Consider the following 19,561-nt stretch of genomic DNA (forward strand, 5'->3'; position numbering starts at 1 on the left):
TGTAGGAGTTACCCAGATTGTCCATATTTTCTTGCTTGGTTGTGACAAGATGTGAAGTTATCTTATTGTGGTATGATTTTTGACATCTAATGGTGTTACACATCTTTAAATTATGTTCTTAAGGTCTTTGAGAACTTGATACAATGTGTTTTGATCATATTCGTCCATGCTCTGCTCCAGCTCCTCACAGGCCCATCCAGATCCTACTCACTCACCTTTGGTTTGTCCTTTCCTTTTTTTTTTTACACCCATCAAGTCTGATTAGCCCTGACCATAAATTGTTGACTATGTGAACTTCCCCTCCAGCTACCCTCGTGAAGAAAACTTACTGTCCCTCTCCTAGCAGCCAGACTAAGGGTGGGACTTCATGCCCACCTCCTCTCTCCATGTTGGCATTTGGGTTTTCACAGGTCTCATGCATGCTGTCACAACCTCTGCGAGTTTGTGTGGACAGCTGCCCTGCTGAGTCCTTATTGCCATCTACTACCTCTGGCTCTTATACTCTTGATCCTCGTTAGCTATGATACAATGATAGATATTTTTGTATATTTTAGGTTTTTATGTACGTTTTGTATGTATACATGCTGATTTTGGTTTTGCTTTTAAGTTTTGATATCAGAATAACATTTAACGAATCACTTCCAACTTTACAGCTTATAAAATGATCCAGGAGGCATTCTTATTCCTATTTTCTGAAAGAAATTATACAGTTGATACGAATTCATTAACTACTTTTTAATGAAAACTTCTGTGCCCGGATAAATCTCTTGCAGAATCCTTTAAATTAAAAATAAACGTATTTAATAGATCCAGTACCAGTCAGACTGTCTAATTCATCTTTAATAAGCTTCAGCAGTGTGTGGTTTTAAAGGAACAGGTCCATTTCTTTTTCTGCGCTGTCAAATTCATGAGCATAAAGTTGTTTGTGGTGCTTCCTTATTGTCCTTTCCATACTGGAGCTATATTCTTGTTTCATTTCTGGTGTTGGTGGTCTGTGTCTTTCTCGTGTGGATTTTATTGATATTTCTCTAAAGAACCAGCTTTTGTTTCATTGATTATTCTGTAAAACTTCCCTGCTTCCCTGTTTTCACTTTCATTGTTATCCACTGTTGGTTCTTTTCTCCTGGTGATACTGGGTTGATTTTCTTCTCGCTAGTTTCTTAGCAGATGATCTTAGACTATTGATTTGAGGCATTTTCTTCTCATGCCAGCCTTTAGCGCGCTGCTTTTCCTGGGGCCCACATTTTCCATTATGCTCTGATTGCATTTGGAGCCGTGGATTATTCGGAAACATGCTGTTTACTTTCCAAGTGTTCTGAGATTTTCTTCTTTTCTTTTGGTATTAGTGATAGCCAGTGAATGCACCATATGATTTCAGCTATTTTATATTCAGATTTTTTTCTTCTGCAGGAGGAGATGGTATGTCTTGCAGAATGTTCCATGAAAACCCAAACATTCTGTTTTCTTGTATTGCATGTAATGTTCTGTGTATGTCTGTTAGAATCTGTTATGGTATTTTCAGATTTTGGAGTTTTGCCATATTTTACTCTCGTAGTTTCTTCAATTGTGAAGAATAGCTTTTTGGAGTTCCCAATCAAATAATTTTGGATTTGTCTTATTTTCTTTCCTTAGCTTTATCATTTTTTCTTTTGAGAATATTCTAGTGACCTTTATAGTTATTTTTATTAACTTTGTTTACCACACAAAGAAATGGGCATCACTATAATATTTCCATATATATATATGTATATATATATATATCATATCATATTTTGCTTTTATTTGCACCCCTGCTACTGTCCCCTATTTCCCACACCCACTTCTTGTTATTAATCCCTTCCTTCCCCCTAAATAGTTCCCTCTTCTCTTTTCATGATCTATAGTCTATCTTTTTCTCATGTATGTTGAAAGTGTACGACTTCTCCCTAACCTCAGCTTCAGGTACGAAGTCAACTGTCATTCAATTGCTCTTCTCTTTTAAGTACATTTTTTTCCTCTGTCTATTTTTTGCTTCCACAATTTTAAAACATATCTCTACCTTTCAGAATTCCAATTGCTCTGTGTCTTCCCGTGGATTTTTGTAGGGCCATTTCCATAACATTGTGGTTATCACAGTTGCTTCACACCGTGGCTTTTTGTGAGTTATTCTACTTTTGTTTGTTTAACTTCTTGAATCTTCACGTTTATATCTTTCGCCAAATTCTCAAAGTTTGCAATCTTTTCTTGTCAATAATTTTTTCAGGCCCATTCTCTTTTTCTGGAACTTCTCTTGCATACATTTTTATCTCAGTTATCATTGTCCTTTTATGTCCTTGAGACTTTTTTCATTTGTCTCTGTTTTCTCTTTGCTGGTCTGTAAATTTTAATTATCTTCCATTAAGTTCACTGATTGTTTTCTGTAAGCGCCACTCTGGTGTGAAACCCTTCAAGTAGGCTTATTCTAGTTATGATATTTTTCAGTTGTATATTTTCCACTTGTTTTTATAATCCACATTTCTTTGCTGATTTTATTTATTTCAAGAGGATTAAAAATTGCCCTCTTCAGACATTTTTAGTGACTGCTTTAACATTCCTTTCAGACAGTTCCCAGCGTCTGATACCTCATAATGTTGTCATCTGTGATGCTAGCTTTTTCTCTTTCGAGTGATTTTCCCGGTGCCTGATACAGATCACTTTTATTGTGTCATGGCCATTTGTCTATTATGTTAGGAGTGTTTGGGTTCTATTTATATCTGCTGTCTTTTCACTAGATAGTCCTTTTGTTGAGACATAGTGCGAAGGGTGGGTGTGCTTTTATGTTTTGCTTCCCACTGGACCTTGCCCCCGGCACCCCAGCAAAAATGGAACACTGAGTCATACTGCATCACTGCACCTGGGAGGCATGAAAGTTCAACTTTCTTAGTTCTGCTGACTCATTTCCTGTGCAAGTGGGACACTGTACCCCACCACTTCACTCCCTCTTGTAGGAATGCGAGCCCAGCTTGCAGGTGGGCCCTGGAGCACCAGATGAAGGGGCAGGTGATGAACTAACTCAGTGCTTTAGTTGATCCAGGGCTAGGCAAAATTTCAGCTGCTTGGACCTTGCTGACAGAGAGGACACAGGATGTCAACTACTCTATCTCAGTCTACCTTGTATGGCGTCATTGATGCTCTATTGACATGGAAGCTTGGCCCTCTGCTGGGCCTCGCCGACACAAGGCTTATGGAAGAAAGAAGACAGGCTTTTGATTGACCTCCTTCAGTTTTTGTTTTGCCCGTTCAGGTGGAGGTTAAACTCCCCATCAAGTCTTGTTGACTCCCAGAATGGAGGAAATGGGAGTCCTTATCAGTTCAAACTTGTCTTAGAGTGTTCATTCAGTCTTTGGAGGTTAGATTCTCTACTGGGTCCATGTGATACCAGAGCAAAAGCTGAAGTCTAATCATTAATCCTGCCTTACTCAATCTCATTAAGTCTTGTTGCTCTTGAGTGAGGATGCAGCTTCCTTCAGCCTGCCGTACATGTCACCATTAGTAGTGGCCCAGGAGGAAATGAGAATGCTGCCTGCTATGCCTGGAGTATAACCTGCTACCTCCCATTGAGCTGCGCTGATAGTACTCCTGCTAGAGTCTGTGTGCGCTAGCTGCCCTGCTCATAGAATCCAAGATCAAGTGGATGCTCAGCGTTTTTAACACAATTTTCAGGGGAGTTGGCGTTCCTCTCTGATCCTTGTGGGTAAGGGATGCTGATCTTTTGTGACTAGTGCTCAGAAGCACGCTTGGACTAAGATGGCTTCGGGAGCTTCCGTCATGCTGTTCTGATATAACAGAAAGTATGGAAGCAGAATGGGATTTAATAGTATTTGCTCTATTCCCTTAGGATAATATTCAGAGCATTTAAATGGATTTTTTTTTTTGGTTTTTCGAGACAGTTTCTATGTAACTTTGAATCCTGTTCTGGAACTCACTCTCTAGACGAAGCTGACCTTAAACTCACAGAGATCCTCCTGCCTTTGCCTCCTGAGTGCCAGGATTAAAGGCGTGAGCCACCACCGCCTGGCTCTTAACTGGTTATTTTAAAATCACCTTTACCTGGTATTATTTTGTGGGAAAGCAAGATGTGAGAATCTCCCCCACAGTCCTTTCCCCATAGTCTTCATGTACTATTTATTTTAAAATATGATCGCACTTTGAAAGATATGATCATAGTGTATCGTTTTATCTTTTAGCTCAATCGCAACTCCTGTGATGACCTATGGTCACCTGGAAAGTATGGTGGATAAGTGGAGCCTTCAACTACAGGAGCAAGAAAAGAACTTTTTCCACCAGGTCAACCACCTCAATGTTTGGAACCAGGCATTGATTGAGAGTGGTGATGAGGTAGGGAGATATTCTCATTAACCTTCCTGTATCGTACAAGTATTCCCAGAAAAGCACAAGAGGATATACTTTCGTTTTGTGATTAGTTTTCTGTTGCAGTATTGATGAGTAACTTAAAAACCTTTTCCTAAGCTAATATGCTCCTTGAATTAGGAAGTCTTTGGTATTTAACGTGTGTTCGAGAAAATGTGTATTGCTCTAAAATTATTGAGAAAATTTGAATATTGACACCGTTGTGTTCCTATTTCCCTTTAAAGATTTTTCTTTTACATCATGAAGTGGAAAGAGTGAAGCTGGATCAGAGCAGGTAGAACCTTCGACTTCTTTGCTTGAAAGATTCAAGATATTTTTGTTCTGTTGTTCTCCCCCTGCTGTTTATTGACATTTAATTTGTTACCCAAAATTGCTTTCATCAGCCCTTCTGTTGACTTGTTTTATTCAGGTTGGAACGGGAATTGGATTTTATCCTGTCCCAGCAGAAAGAGCTGGAACATCTGTTGACCCCCTTAGAGGAGTTTGTGAAGGGGCAGAACGGGCCTTTTAATCTGCTCTGTGTAGATAAAGAGTATGAGAGAATGTAAGTAACTGAATGGAGATTGAAGAATTGGGCAGAAAGAGGGAGAAACTGAACCATAAAGCAGGGAATAGACATCCGTAGAAAAGGGCAAGTTCTTCTAGTTGGTATTATTTACTAGGTTGTTTGACTGCTCCGTGTTAATCTGTAGCGGAGGCTTAGAAATGAAGGAGTCATTCCGGCAGCTTTGTTTTAGAGCATTTTGTTCACTCTTACTTATCTCAAGCTCATGTTTGTCTACTGGGAAGTTTTTATATTTGTCAAGTGTGTTCTTAAATTAGAAATACAAAGCGTATGTATGATGTCATAGTATTGTGGAATATTCCTGGTCTCCTAATTTTGACACGTACAAACCTAATATCTATACAGTTGTTTTTGTCATACATTATTTGATATTTCGAAGACAGACTGTTCATTTGAGGATGAACTATGGTTTTCAAAATTGGAATGATTTTGTCAGCGTTTCAGGCTAGGTATGCTTTATTTGTGTACTGTTCAGGCTTTACCTTGTGTCTGTTCACTGTCAGTGTTCCCATGGTAACCCTCTCCAGAACTGAGATTTGATAATCAGGCCACTTTATAAAGCATTAAGAGACGTTGTGTGAACATGCTACATAATCTAAATTGAGACTAACTTGGACTCATTTTTGTCAGGGGCTTGTTAATGAATTGAGATGGAGCTTTTATGTTTTGGGTTTTGTTTTCTTCATTTTTTAAGACAGGTTCTTACCGGCTTTGCCCAGGCTTCTGTCAAACTCCTGGGTTAAAGTGTTTCTGTCACCTTAGCGTTCTGAGTAGAAGGAATTGCAGGCACACATCACACTGCCCAGCTGAGCTTTCGCAAATCCCTTGCCACTGAACTTAAATATTTTTAAGGCTTGAAAGTTAACATTTTGTAGGATTTTGAATGTGGGTTGGTACAGCTAATCTGTACCGACCTCCATTTTATTTCCACTTTTCTATTTCTGCCTTTGTTTTCCTCCTCTTTCCCCTTTTATCTTTCTCTTCTTTTTTTGCTCTATTCTTTGGCATTGCTTCTGTGAAATATGTTTTTTCACAGACTATTTCACAGATATATTTCACAGATAATAAATACAAACACACACACATACACACACACACACACACACACACACACACACATATATATATATATATATATATATATATATAGAGAGAGAGAGAGAGAGAGAGAGAGAGAGAGAGAGAGTTTTTGTTTGACTGGCTCAGAACTCCCTATATAGAAGAAGCTGACCTGGGACTCCCTATGTTGATCAATCTTTCCTTGAACTCATAGAGATCCTCCTGCCTCTGCCTCTCGAGTGCCGGGATTATAGGTGTGCACCACCATGCCTGACATATTCTATATATTTATCACTTTTTTGGAAAAGGTCTTGTCTAGCACAAACCCTGTAACGGCTAAGGCTGGCCTGAAATGTTTGATCCTCTTATCTCTACTTGGCACGTGCTGTGATTACAGGAATGTGCCACCATGCTCAATTTCTTCTATCTTTTTTTGTTTTGTTTGTAAAATACTTAACATTTTTAGAATATACTAACTGTGGATTGGGAGGCTTAAAAACATTAATTCCTTTCCAATTTCTCTTTTGTAGCCAGATTTATATTGCAATAAAACTTTCACCAGAATTTTCAACAGTCTAGGCAACCAATTACATATAGGTGATTTGGCACAGGAAGCAATAGGTGGTTACCAAGAAATTTGATTGAGTCTTTTCATGTTATAGTGAGTTTGAAAAATCGTCTGGCCACTTTTAATTCTTGTAAACATAGCAATATACTGGACTATGTCAATCAATCAATCTTTCTTCTTCCCTTCCCACTCTGTCTCACAGTTTTGAGTGGAATTCAGATCACTAATCAGTTTGTAGTAAATTCAGATTTATCTGCCTTTTATTATTGTAAAGCTCATTTCTCAGATTCTCTTTTGTTGCTTGCTATAGTATATAAATAAGGTTTTACTATGAAATTTTATATATTCTCTATAATTGAAGCAATCTCAACATTTATTGAATATTGCTAAACACTAGCCTTCTATCTAGGTACATGCCCTATGCATACATTTTGTTTTTCCCAAAGGGTTCCTTTGCTGTAGCATTCATCAGAGACTAAAGCCTTTGCCTTTGTAGTCTTAGGCTGTGGTAGCAATAAGTTTACAAACATTGAATCCATGAGACAATATCCTCAGTCATAATTGAGAACCAATGTGATTATAGGAGAACTGAAACAAATCTAGTGACAATTACATCTCTCTATGTCAGTTATGGTAGAGGTGGAGAAAATGCTTCTTGTTAATCTCTTTCATTTGCCTTTGCAGCTACAGATTAGCAGAAAATATAGATGCTGAGCTCAAAAGAATGTCTCAAGATCTCAAGGACATTATTGTTCACCTGAATTCACTTGGAAGTCCTGATGACACTGCCGAAACAGTATGTTCCCTGTTCTTTTTAGAAAGCCAAGATTTCACATGAAATTGGCCCTCAATAGGTCTTTTTATTTGTCACAGTTTCCTGTCCGCCAGAGTACTTCGTACCTGCCCTCTAGAGATATGACACTCTTAGGCATGATTAGTGGGACAGTAAATATTTAGTAAATATTTACAGACGTGAATTTTTGTGGTCATTCCCAGGAGGGTAATATAAATGACTCTTCCAATGTGTTCAGGACTTAATCTCTACATAATTAAACATATCCTGGTACTTTTTATTCACTTACTCACTAGTTAATTTTTCATAACATATAATTTATTTACTCATATAAATATAAGCCGATATGTCTAAGTCTATTAGACAGATTTGAGCACTCTTTAATTTATATTTTTAGAATGTAGTGACTTAACTTTTAAGACATAACATTTTCTCATGGAATTTTTTAAAAAATATTGTCATGTTTCTAACTGCCTCGCAGAATAGTACTTAGTTCATAAAGCAAAAACATTATATTATGGGAATGTAGGACTTAGGGTCCTGTTAGAATCGAGATTCTGTGAATTAATTTGTCAGTAAGAAAAAAACAGGGTTTTTGAAATTTTTTCTATACGCTAATTATAAAGAGCTTATTTCCTCTACCTTGTCCTTTTGTCTGGGCAGCACAGATGAAGTCCTCTTTTCCCCACTCCGATAAATGGCACTAGTGCTAAGAGGAATCTCCCATTGTAGGAGCTTCTATTGTGCCGTCTATCATTAATTATAAGGAGCAGTGAGGCTGGAATCTCGGTAGATGAGAATGAATAACGTATACATAAGTGGTGATTATTCTCTAGCAATTTCTTTGTCCAATTAGACGCAGACTGTCCTTTCTATACACACATATTATTACTAAATTTTTTTAATCATGAAAAAACAGCCAATTACAGTTGAGAAACTATTAGAATTTTGTTTGTCACCTAATCTCTTTGGGTCTTGGTTCCTTCTTTTGAAAAATGTCAAGGGTAGAATAAATGATTTGGAAGTCCCTTTCAGCCATAAAACAATGCTATTCTCTACTTAGCATCAATCTAAAATTGAACAATGACACATATAAATTAGTCTGGAATTACCAATGCTGCCATCTGCCCTGTGTTCACAAAGATGATCATGAGTCAACAAAGTACATTTCTGTTACATTCGAAATGCAATTTCAAGATTCAAAATTGTTTTGTTCTTTAGATTTCTGATGCATAGACAGACACAAGCAGATTGAGACATGGTGCAGAACTTGAGTTAGCAGAGTTAGTAAAATCCCGTCTTTATCATTTCCCCAATTTTGCCCATAATTATTTTAACTACTGAATAGCAAGTAGTCTTATGTTTTCATTTTTTCATTGTAGGGATAATTGAGGTGTTTAAGATGACCGAGTTAAAGGCAATTACTGTGTGATAGCAGAACAAAGGAAGCAAGAGATTATCCCTCTTTTCAGATAGCATAAACCATGGGACAGAAAGTAGGAAAAAACACACCTGCTAAATGATAATGTCCCTGTGGATAATGTAAATATCATTTCAAAGCTGTGCTACAGTGGATATCACGGCACAAAAGTAGAAGCCATGTATTCCAGCATTCATAGCACTGGGATTCAATGATTGCTATTACTTTTGTATATGTGTGTTGGGGTAAATGGGAGAGACCACACGATACTTAAATTTTTTATTAAACATTATGTTCTCTTACCCAGCTGTATTTTTAATAAAATTCATAAAGAAAATTAAATCATCAATATTACCAATGCCTTCTTACTATATTGATGTACTTCTAGTCTTTTTAGAATGCTGGAGAAATGTTCTTCTGTTTAAATAAAATCATAAATATACATAGAGTGATTTCTACCTTCTGTTTTCATGGTTCTCTCTCAAAATTTTAGTCATTCTTTGACAATGTGAATTTTAATTCTGCCAAGATATTTCACCAGAGGTGAATTTTATAATATTTTTTTAACATCTTTATTGGTTGAGATATTGATTCCAAATTTTGGACAATCTAACGTAGACTTCTAATGATCAGTTATATTTAGATTTGGGTAGGCTCATATATAGTAGAATATATTGGGTAACAAGGTATACATATTTTAAAACTATTGACACATGCTATAAAAATTTACATTTGAAAATTTGGGCCAATTTATATTACCATTGAGTGTATATTAATGTATTGATTTTTCCTACTTGCAAATTGAGTGTTCTGGATCTGAAATATTGAAATCTTAAATGCTCCCAAATCTAAAACTCTTTCAGTGATGAAATGATGGATAAGTGGGAAAGTCCACACCCATGGAATGGGTCACAGCCAAAAGCACTGATATAGCTGGGCTAGAGATATAGCTCAGTGGTTAGAGTCTTGTGTACCATGAGAAACAAATGAACAAGAAAATAAAAAAAGCCAACACACGCACACAACTGCAGTTATAATACAAATTTTATATAACATCACCTTCAGGCTATATGTACAAGCTAGGCATGTCATATAAATTCCATGTTTAGGCTTGTTTCCTATCTGCAGGATATTTCATTATATATAATGTAATGTTCCAAAAATTTGGAAAAAACTGAAATAATTCTTTTCCAAGCATTTCTGTGAGGAGCAATCAACCTGTACTTGACTGCTGAGTGCTACTATTTTTAAAACAACGAATATGAGGTGCCCTGCACGTTGGTAGGCTCCTGTAGTCCTAGCACTCAGGATGCAGAGCAAAGGGCCTTGGCTATATGGTTAAGTTCCAAGCAGGTCTGTAGTACTTAACAAGCCTCTGCTTCAAGACCCAAAAGAAAACACAAAATTGCTGATTTGATTGACAAATTTGATGTTCTTAACTGTATGTGGATTGATTCATTTGCTTTCTTTTGAAATATCTTTTAATATCCTTTATTTTTATGTTGTGCTTGTCAGTTTTTTTATTAGTTTATAGAAAGCTAATCCCTGACAGTTACAAAATGAATAGATTGAACTAATGCATAAAAGAAATTAGCGTTATAAGTATGAAATGGCAAAGCACCATTAATATGTAGTTCATTGTCAGTGCTCCACTTACCAGAAGAAAATTAAATGTTGCTTCTTAATTTCAGTTTCCTATGTTTCTTTCTTTTTGTTTACTCCATTAGAATAGTCATGATCTAAAAATCTTGGGTGTATTTTCAGCTTCAACAGATTTGCAGAATTCTGAATGCTCACATGCAGTCTCTGCAGTGGATCAGCCAGAATTCAGGTGGGTGTCGGCTTTGTATATCGTGTTGTAGGTATGAAAATATTGGACAGCACAGATTGTGTTCTCCATGGCCACACTGACATAAGAGCTCTGCCGCAGGGTTGCTGTCCGGCCAGGCCCATATGTGCTCTGAAGCATTAACAAGAAATTAATAAAACAGTGAACGGATAGAGGTAGTGTATTGACAGTATGAACAGAAGCAGAACTTTTACATTTGTCTTCTGTATGCAGTTTTGATCACAGTCAAATGTTTCATATACTCAGAATTGAACCCCAAAATGGGAAGAAAGACAAATACTGAAGATGCCCAAAATCAGTGCAGTTTATAGCATCCTAACTCAGTGCAGATAATTATAGAACACGACATTCCTTTTTGAGTGTGTTGTGTGTGAGGGTGTGCATATGTATGCCTTCTTGTGTGTTTGAGGCTTGTGTGTGCATGCTTGTAGAGACTGGGCAAGTAAACATGGAGTATCTCCCTGTATGCCTCTCTGTTATTTTCTGATAGCGTTTCTGAGCCTTGGGTTCACGGATTTGAGGATACTAGCAGCAAGCACCTAACCAACTGAGCCACCTCCAGCGGCCCAGAGCATAGTGTTCTTAGTAGTGCGTTCTTATTAGGTGAAAAGAAATGCAAAACTGAGTAAACTTTCTTAATAGTTTTATTGTCAGTGTCAGAATTATATATAGAACTAATATCACTACCATTTTATAGCTATAGAAAAATAAATAAAATGTATGCATATATTAATGTTAATAGAAATTAGGGGTTTTTTCAGGTACACAGTTATATTTCAGCCTGACACATTTCTGTGATAAATAGCACTTACTGTACACAATTTCTTTGTGTCAGGAGCACCAAGTAACCTTTAGCAAGATATTATAGATCTGGGACTAGTCTCTCCTCTTTTTTGTTTTCTATTTTTTTATTTATTCTTCGCTCATATATTACATTCCAACTGCGGTTTCCCCTCCCTCCTCTCCTCCCAGTCCCTCCTCCATACCACTCTCCCCCAGATTCTCTCTTCCTCCTTTCCCCTCAGAAAAGGCCAGCCCATATATTAGGATTCTTACTGAGAAATGAGATGGAAGTTGTTTCTCTTATATATTTGTATTATAAATTTAAGTCAAATATCATTAATAAATTTGGATTTCTTTGTTCTATATGTGGAAAGGGCTTATAAGCACTGATAGTTAGATGCCCAAGTTACATGTGTAGGGAAGGGTGTGTGGATATGGGGTGAGTTAGGGGGGAGAGGGCAAATATAATCAAAGCATATTAAACAAAATTCTGAATGAACTAATAAAAACATTTTATATGTTTTGCTTAAATGTAGGAATACAATGAAATATTGGGAAAAATAATACGAAACTCAGTCAAGCAAGCAATCACAAGTTTTCAAGACATAAGCATAAAATAATACAATTTTTCTCTTAATTGGCTTTCTGGATTCTTCATTCTCTGAACTACTAGAAATCAGCTACAATGAATTTCTTCAGTGTCTTTCCCTTAGAAATATACCTATATTATCATTCACTGTTACCTGCTTCTTCCCTGAGTTAGAGGAATAAATGCCCTGTCCCTCTCTAAACTGTGTTTAGAATCACTGCAGGGAAGTGAAATTCTGTATTGTTTGCACATGCATTTGTTAAAACCAGGAGATGCATGCTGTGCTGACTTGAATGAGATTAACCCCCATAAGTTCATAGATTTGAATTCGTAGGCCCCAGTTGGTAGGACTGTTTGGGAAGGATTAGAGGGTATGGACTTTTTGGAGGAAGTGGGTCACTGGAGATGGGATTTGGGGTTTCAAACACCTAGGTCATTCTCAGATAGCTCTCTCTCTCTCTCTCTCTCTCTCTCTCTCTCTCTCTCTCTCTCTCTCTCTCTCTCTCTCCTCCATGTTTATGGATTGAGATGTACATTCTCAGCTCCTGCTCTAGTGTCATGCCCTGTCTGCTTGCCTGCTGCCATGTCTACCATGATGGTTATAGACTCTAAGCCTCTGCAACCACGAGTCCCAAATGAAACATTTTCTTTTGTTCATTGCCTTGGTTATAGTGTTTTGTCATGACAATAGAAAAAATTTTACACACACTCACACACACACATAAACCACCACCACCATCACACACATATTCAGGTCAAGTTATTGCCTCTTTTAGTGCGCGTTTAGTCTCTGTGAAGATTAAAAGAAGCAGTGTCTAGCTTTCTTTGAATTGTGCTTTGTCCATAGTTGGTAATCAGTGAATGACAGTAGGAAGAAATAGTTACTGGTTGTCAAATGTGTGCTGTATGTGTATGAGAGGGGGAGAGAAGAAAGGTCGTGGGGTTCAAAGGTAGCTGTGAAATTGGATCTAGAGACGCTAGTTCCAGGTAGGTTGTCATTGAATACCGCTTGCATAGAGAATTTGATAGATTAACTAAGAAGTGGGGAAATGTTAATAACCAGGCAATGCCAAAGAGTGAGATTATACGAAGTTTCCCTGTGTGTTGCTTATTTTTCTACAGTGAACAGTACTATTGGGGTGGAGTTAAGGGAGGTGTCACAAGGTAATTTGGGTTATAAAGAAAAATTGCAGTGATTTTTTTTCTTGGTGGGGCTCCTCTTTGTCATAAATGAAATCACAAGGCTCCCAGCCAGTGTTGCTTTTATAAAACTGAAGTTGCTAGTGTTGCCAGGGATTTACTTTGTATAAGTGAAGAAATTGTGGCCCAGAAAGGTTTAATGACTTCTTTAGAACATGCAGCTGAGACCAATCAAAGAAGAACTGGGACCCAGATTCAGATTTCCTTATGTACAAAACAAGATTGTTAATCCTGGTGTGCTTTTCAAACACTGTGGTTATGGTTAGATATAAAAACAAATCTTAATCATGTACAGAACAGTAGAGGACACGGTTGTCAAAATACGATAATATTTTGGATGGGGTGTAAATTTTAGGTGTCTGGGTAAAGCTCTCAGTCAAAATTGGGAGCAAGAATAAGACAGTAGTAGAAAGTGATGACTAATGAGAATTCCTTATTTGCTAAAGATTCATTTGAGCTAAAGAAACAATGAAATGTACACATTCACTGGAGTTGGGGGCTCTGCTGAAAAATGACTGAAGCCTGCTAATTCCTGATAGTGCAAGCTTCTGTTTGCCATTCCCACCCAACAAGCCTTTCCTTTTCATATCAGGAAATGGGGTAATCAAGAAATGGAGCATGGCAGGCTTTAATTATGCTATCCAGGAGAGGATTTTTCTTTTTGTTTTATTTTTGCTTTTTAATAGTTAATTGGATCATGATGCTGAAATGGTCTGTGGACTGAAAGTTTTAAGATTAAATGAGTCCATTTGTTCACATTCAGAGAGCAGTTATAGAAAAATGAATGAGTGTGTTATTCTGGCAATACAAATATTATATTTTACTAAAGAGAAATCATTAACTCATATAAAATCAAATCTTTATTTTAAAAGGTTTCTGGGAAATGTTTTTGTGACTTAATATCTGTAATATTGGCACAAAAAATTCCCATAATAAAACATGACAGCTGTTACATGAAAAATATCACATATTTAACTGAAAATCATTTCTTTAAAAGTGATTTTGATGAATATTATTAACTGAGAAAAGCGAAAATGAAAAGACTATATACTGTGTGATTCCAAATATATGGCATTCTGAAAAAGGCAAAGCTTTGGAGACAGTAAAAAAAAGATCAGTAGTGGATGTGGTGATGAATAGACAGAACACAGAGCAGCAGAAATATTTTCTAAGGTACTGTAATGATGGCTGCCTATCATTATACCTTTATTTCAACCCGTATGATGAGCATCGGGTGTGAACCTCAGGGTAAACGGTGGACTTAGGGTGGTAATGGTAGTCTTATCAGCTGCACGAAATGAACCTCTCCGGTGTGGGACATTGGTTCCTGGGGAGGCTGTGCTTGTTGAGGGTAGAGCAGTGAGTGTATGGGAAATCTCTTTATCTGGGCAACAGTTCCATGAATTGAAAGCTACTCCAAAGAGTCCATTTCATTTCTAAAGAAAAATAAATGAAATAAATAAAAATGAATTGAAAGTTGAACATTGCAAACAGTTTAAGTATGTTGACACATTAAATTCATTGTCCAATCAACTCTTCAACATACGCAAAGGAGCTGTGACAAACCAGGCTCCTTCTGTCCTCTAACTTCTACACAATCTGTAGGGATAGGACAGAAATAGAAAAGGAATCAGAGACTGTCAGATTTAGGAGAGTCTGAACACACTCAGGATTTCAGATGTGATGCTTATCCACTGTTAGACAGTATCCATGTTTTATTCTTGCAAGTTATATAGTTGACAGTGTGTAGTAGCCACAGATCCAAATCTGTATTTATATTGCTTTCTGTAAAAAACTTACAGCATTCTTCCAAGGTTGACTTGACAATGGTGCTGCGGTCACACATCTGTCTTCTGAGTTGGCAGTCACTGAAGCTGCAGCAACTCTAGCTCTTCCAGGACCACATAGACAGAATTGGCAGTCCACCTGAGGCAGTTTATTTGTTTTTAGTATGTGGAGCTACTTCTGGCAGGGGTGGAAGGTGGAATAAGGGATCCGTGTTTCCTGTTGCTTCATATATCACCAAGTCACTGCTGTGTGCATGGATAATTACCAAATGGCACAATAGTAAAGGAGTAGGCTATGAAAAAACTTCTGGTCATTATTTGAAACTTCAATATTATCATGGATGGCATTTTACTTATTTCATGAAGTGTCCCAAAGCTATAAGACTAAATATATTTTATCTATAATCATCGCAGGCTCCTAAAGAGTGGAACTGTGTAATTGTTTTATAGATTTCTCATACTTATATTGTGATTTAGGGCAGAAAGAGTTACTCTCTAGAGTAGATAAAATGGCTTTGGGGGTTATAATATTTCCAAAATACAGTCCCATGCCTGTGACTATTTTACTTTTGATGCTAAATATTCTTAGTTATCAACTGTATTTTACTAACTCTTACATGAAATGCTTTTAGGATCATTTTAGAATATCTGTTTTGAATAATGTGTTATAATTATGCTTTAGTTTTGCCCAATATTAATAGTTATTATTTGAGGTGACTGTTTCAAATTAAATTTTTGGTTTTAGATGCTTTTAAGTAGGTTTTAATTCAGGCAATAAATGATTTAAAAATATTTTGTTAACTAGGCATAGTGGCATACACCTTTAATCCCAGCACTCAAAAAAGTGGAAGTAGTTGAATCTCTGTGAATTCTAGGTTTGCCTGATCTACAGATTGAGTTCCAGGTTAGGCAAGACTAAGCAGTGACACCTTGATACAAATAAAAAATATTTTATTAAAGCTAAACATAGTGGCATAAATGCACTAGTCCCAGTACCTTAGGAAGTAAAGACAGGGAAATCAGGCATTCAAGGTGATCCTCCACTACACAATGAGTAGCAAGTTCAAGGCTAGCCTGTATTGTATGAGACTTTGTGTCAAAACAAACAGAACAAAAGGAGTTATATTTTGTTAGTTATTTCAGCTGTCTCGTATGAAGAGCATCAGATACAGAGCGGCCAAAAGATGCCCTTAAATTGCAATTGAGGAGTCCTCTTCCTTTTTCATCTTCTAGAATAGACTCCGATTCACTGATTGAGGCTGTTCTTTTTACCTCTGCCTTTTCTTACATTCTTTGGGCAATCTTGGTGACATTGGTAGATTGGGAAAGTCATTACTTATATTCTGGAATTGAACTTTCCACTTCAGATACTTGAGAATTGGATGGCTTCTGCCAGCGCTGTGACAGCAGCACAAAGCCACCTAAGTGGACTTTGCTCGTGTAGACTTAAACTCAACAGGGACACTTGCATCTTCCCAGTGCAATTAATTGAAAGGCATTTTGTGTCTTTCCACTATTTAAATGATCCACTTGATCATCTTTGCTATTCTTTACAGACAAAACAGATGTTGTCCCTTAATTCCAAAGAACTTCTTGTACTTTAGATTAGGGGACTAACAGTAGAATTGAACAAATCTTCAATTCCTGTTAAGAAATGGTGTATGATGGTTAACATTCTCAGAGCTGACTTTTCAGATTTCTTTTTCTATATGTAAATCCAGATTTGACATACCCTCAATACATCTGCAAAATTAGATTTCTCACTAATCCTACTTACGTACATTTTGTGCCCAAGTGTATTTCCTCAAGCTGGAGAGCTTCCCCACATGAATTATATGCAACATAATTTAAATCACTTCCAAATAGCAGAATTTATATTGTTTGTGAGAAAGATGAATTTTTTTCCCCTCTGAAGCAGTTTTCTCCCTGTTAGTGACAAAAACCCAAACAAACCCACAAGTATACTGGAACCCCGTGATAAAGCTGTTTTGGGGCCTGTGCTCAATAGCCACCTCAAACATGAACTAACCTGATGACTTTCTTCAGTTAAGCCTCCCAGATAATGTTCAGATAGGCAATCCTCATTTTAAGCACTTGAGTGTTTGAAGGAACAACAAATACCATTATGGTGCAAGTCATAGCTCAGCACCATGCTTATTGTATTGTATATTTTTAAGGCATGGTTTTACTGTGTAATTCAGGTTGACTTTGATTCATGGTGATCCTCCTACCTCAGTTTCATAAATCCTGTGCCACCATACTCCACTCAATGTTTAATTTATCTATTTTTAAGTTTTATCACGTTTATTTATTTGAAGGGGCCATGTATATTTCACAGTGAGTCTGTGAAATTCGGAGGACAATTTGGGGTATGAAGTTGACTTTTTCTTTCCACCATATGGGCTCTGGGGATCTAATTTATGTTATCAGTCTTGGTGGCAAGTTCCTTTACCTGGGCCAAGGCATCTTGCTGACCCAGCATTTAGTTTATTATAATATATGGATTTAACATATGCTTATTGTACATATCAATGAATTTCAGTGTGGTACCTCAATACATGCATGTATTATATGCTGTTTATTCAAAATTTCACAAGATTTGACAAGCAGGTACATTAATAGAAAAAGCACTGTTATATAGGAGTCAACTGTACAAGCCCAACTTTGAATCCTAGTTAGCTTAGGCCTCTGAGGAGTTGTTTAAGCCTTCCTATATTTTTATTTGCTGTAACATGAGGTCACTTGCTTGTCGGGGGTTTTTGTCCTGCCCAGTCCCCAGCCATTTAGTCCCAGAGAAAATCACACAGAGAGTCTACAATAGGTTATAAACTGATTGGCCCATTAGTTCAGGCTTCTTATTAACTCTTGTAACATATACTAGCCCATTATTCTAGTATATACTAGTCACAAGGCTCAGTACCTTTTGTAGTGGGGCAGGTCACATCTTCCTTCTTAGGTGTCTCAACAGGACTGGGAAGGAATTGGCTTCCTCCTTCCTAGAATTCTCCTGTTCTCATTGCCCTGCCTTTACTTCCTGTCTGGTTGTTCCACCTATTATACTTCCTGCCTGGCTACTGGCCAATCAGCATTTATTTAAAAGATAATTGACAGATACAGAATTGTTCCACACCAGTTTACCACCACAAAGTGTTGTGAGTATCAAAGTAGCAGCCACAGACATTGGAAACACAAGTGATGGGGCTTGGAGATGACTCAGTGGGTAAGAGTAATTGCTGTGCAGTCACGAGGACCTGGCTTCAGATTCCCAGCACTGGTATGAAAAGCTGGGTGATAGCAATTCTGCCTATAAACACAGTGCTAAAGAGGTATTTTTTTGGAAAGTTTTATCTTTTTATATTTTTTAAGGTTGTTATCCGTTTTGGTTTTATTTTGTTTAATAAGTCTAGATCAAGGATTTTTTTGTTTGCTAATTTTGCCTAAACTCATTCAGTTGATCCAATACTGTTCGAAAAGCTGTTCTTGAGTTTATTGAATTGAGTTTATTTTATTTTATTATTAAGTTTGTTTATATTGCATGTGTGTGTTCACATGCATACACATGCCACAACACGCATATCAAAGTAAGAAGACAACTTGCAGGAGTCAGTTCTCCCTACCATGTGGATTTCAGGTATTGAACTTGGGTGTTCAAGTTTGGTGGCAATCACTCTTACCTGCTGAGCCTTCTTGTAATTTAAATTTCTTTCCCTTTTAAAGACAGGCTCTGACATCATAGCCAAAGTTGGTCTCTAATCACAGCACTACTCCTGCCCCAACTTCCTTAAACGTGGGATTGCTGATATGAACCACCATATCTGGCCCTTGAATTTACTTTCATGCCTAATCAAAAGTCGTTTGTTATGCTTGAATTTTTTCTAAGGTCTTTATTTTGTGGATCTTTGATTCTTTCCACTTAAATATCACACTGCCATCATTGTTGTAGCTACATATTTTATAAATATAATATAATAAATAATATTTATTTCCTTCAGTCAAAAGTGTTTTAGCTATTTTAGTTCTCTTGCTTTTCTACAAATATTTTTATGGTATTTGTTAAGAATTGCATTTAAAGCTTACTATTTAGACTATAGATGGATTTTGGGGAATTGACATTTAACTATATTATGAGTCTTCCCAGCCACAAACATATTGTGTCTCAAAATTTTACTAGGTCTTTTTTGATTTCTTTGATTATCATTTTGTAATTTTTCACACACTTTACATACACAGTTTTATTTTAGTTTATTTACAGTGATTTTTAAGTGGATTGTGTTTCACATGTTCATTGTTAATACATAAGATCGATTTTGTTTATTGATCATCCATCTTTTGATCTTCTAAGACAGGGCCTGGATAGCTGGTTTAGTTGTTAAAAGCACATCTTACTCTCGCAGAGGACAAGGGTTCCTTCCCAATACCCACTCAGTGGCTCACAAACATCTGTAATGCCAGATTCAGGGGATCAGACACCCTCTTATTGCTTTGTGGGCTTCAGACCTGCACATTGAGCATATGCATACACAAAAGCAAGACACTCATAAAACATAATAAGTAAATCT

The 19,561-nt window shown here is 36.9% G+C and overlaps 1 protein-coding gene across 1 annotated transcript in view; it reads left to right on the plus strand.

Moving 5' to 3' along the window:
* Window positions 1-19,561, plus strand: part of Nup62cl (nucleoporin 62 C-terminal like) — a 58,742-nt gene that overhangs the window by 28,618 nt on the left and 10,563 nt on the right. Inside the window, exons 4-8 of the mRNA XM_048428512.3 lie at window positions 4,206-4,356; window positions 4,614-4,663; window positions 4,799-4,933; window positions 7,266-7,377; window positions 10,559-10,625. Of these exons, the coding sequence (XP_048284469.1) occupies window positions 4,206-4,356; window positions 4,614-4,663; window positions 4,799-4,933; window positions 7,266-7,377; window positions 10,559-10,625 (515 nt within the window). The remainder of the gene's footprint in view (window positions 1-4,205; window positions 4,357-4,613; window positions 4,664-4,798; window positions 4,934-7,265; window positions 7,378-10,558; window positions 10,626-19,561) is intronic.

Source organism: Myodes glareolus, chromosome X, assembly GCF_982192425.1.
Source record: "Myodes glareolus chromosome X, mMyoGla1.1, whole genome shotgun sequence".
NCBI classification, from domain to species: domain Eukaryota; kingdom Metazoa; phylum Chordata; class Mammalia; order Rodentia; family Cricetidae; genus Myodes; species Myodes glareolus.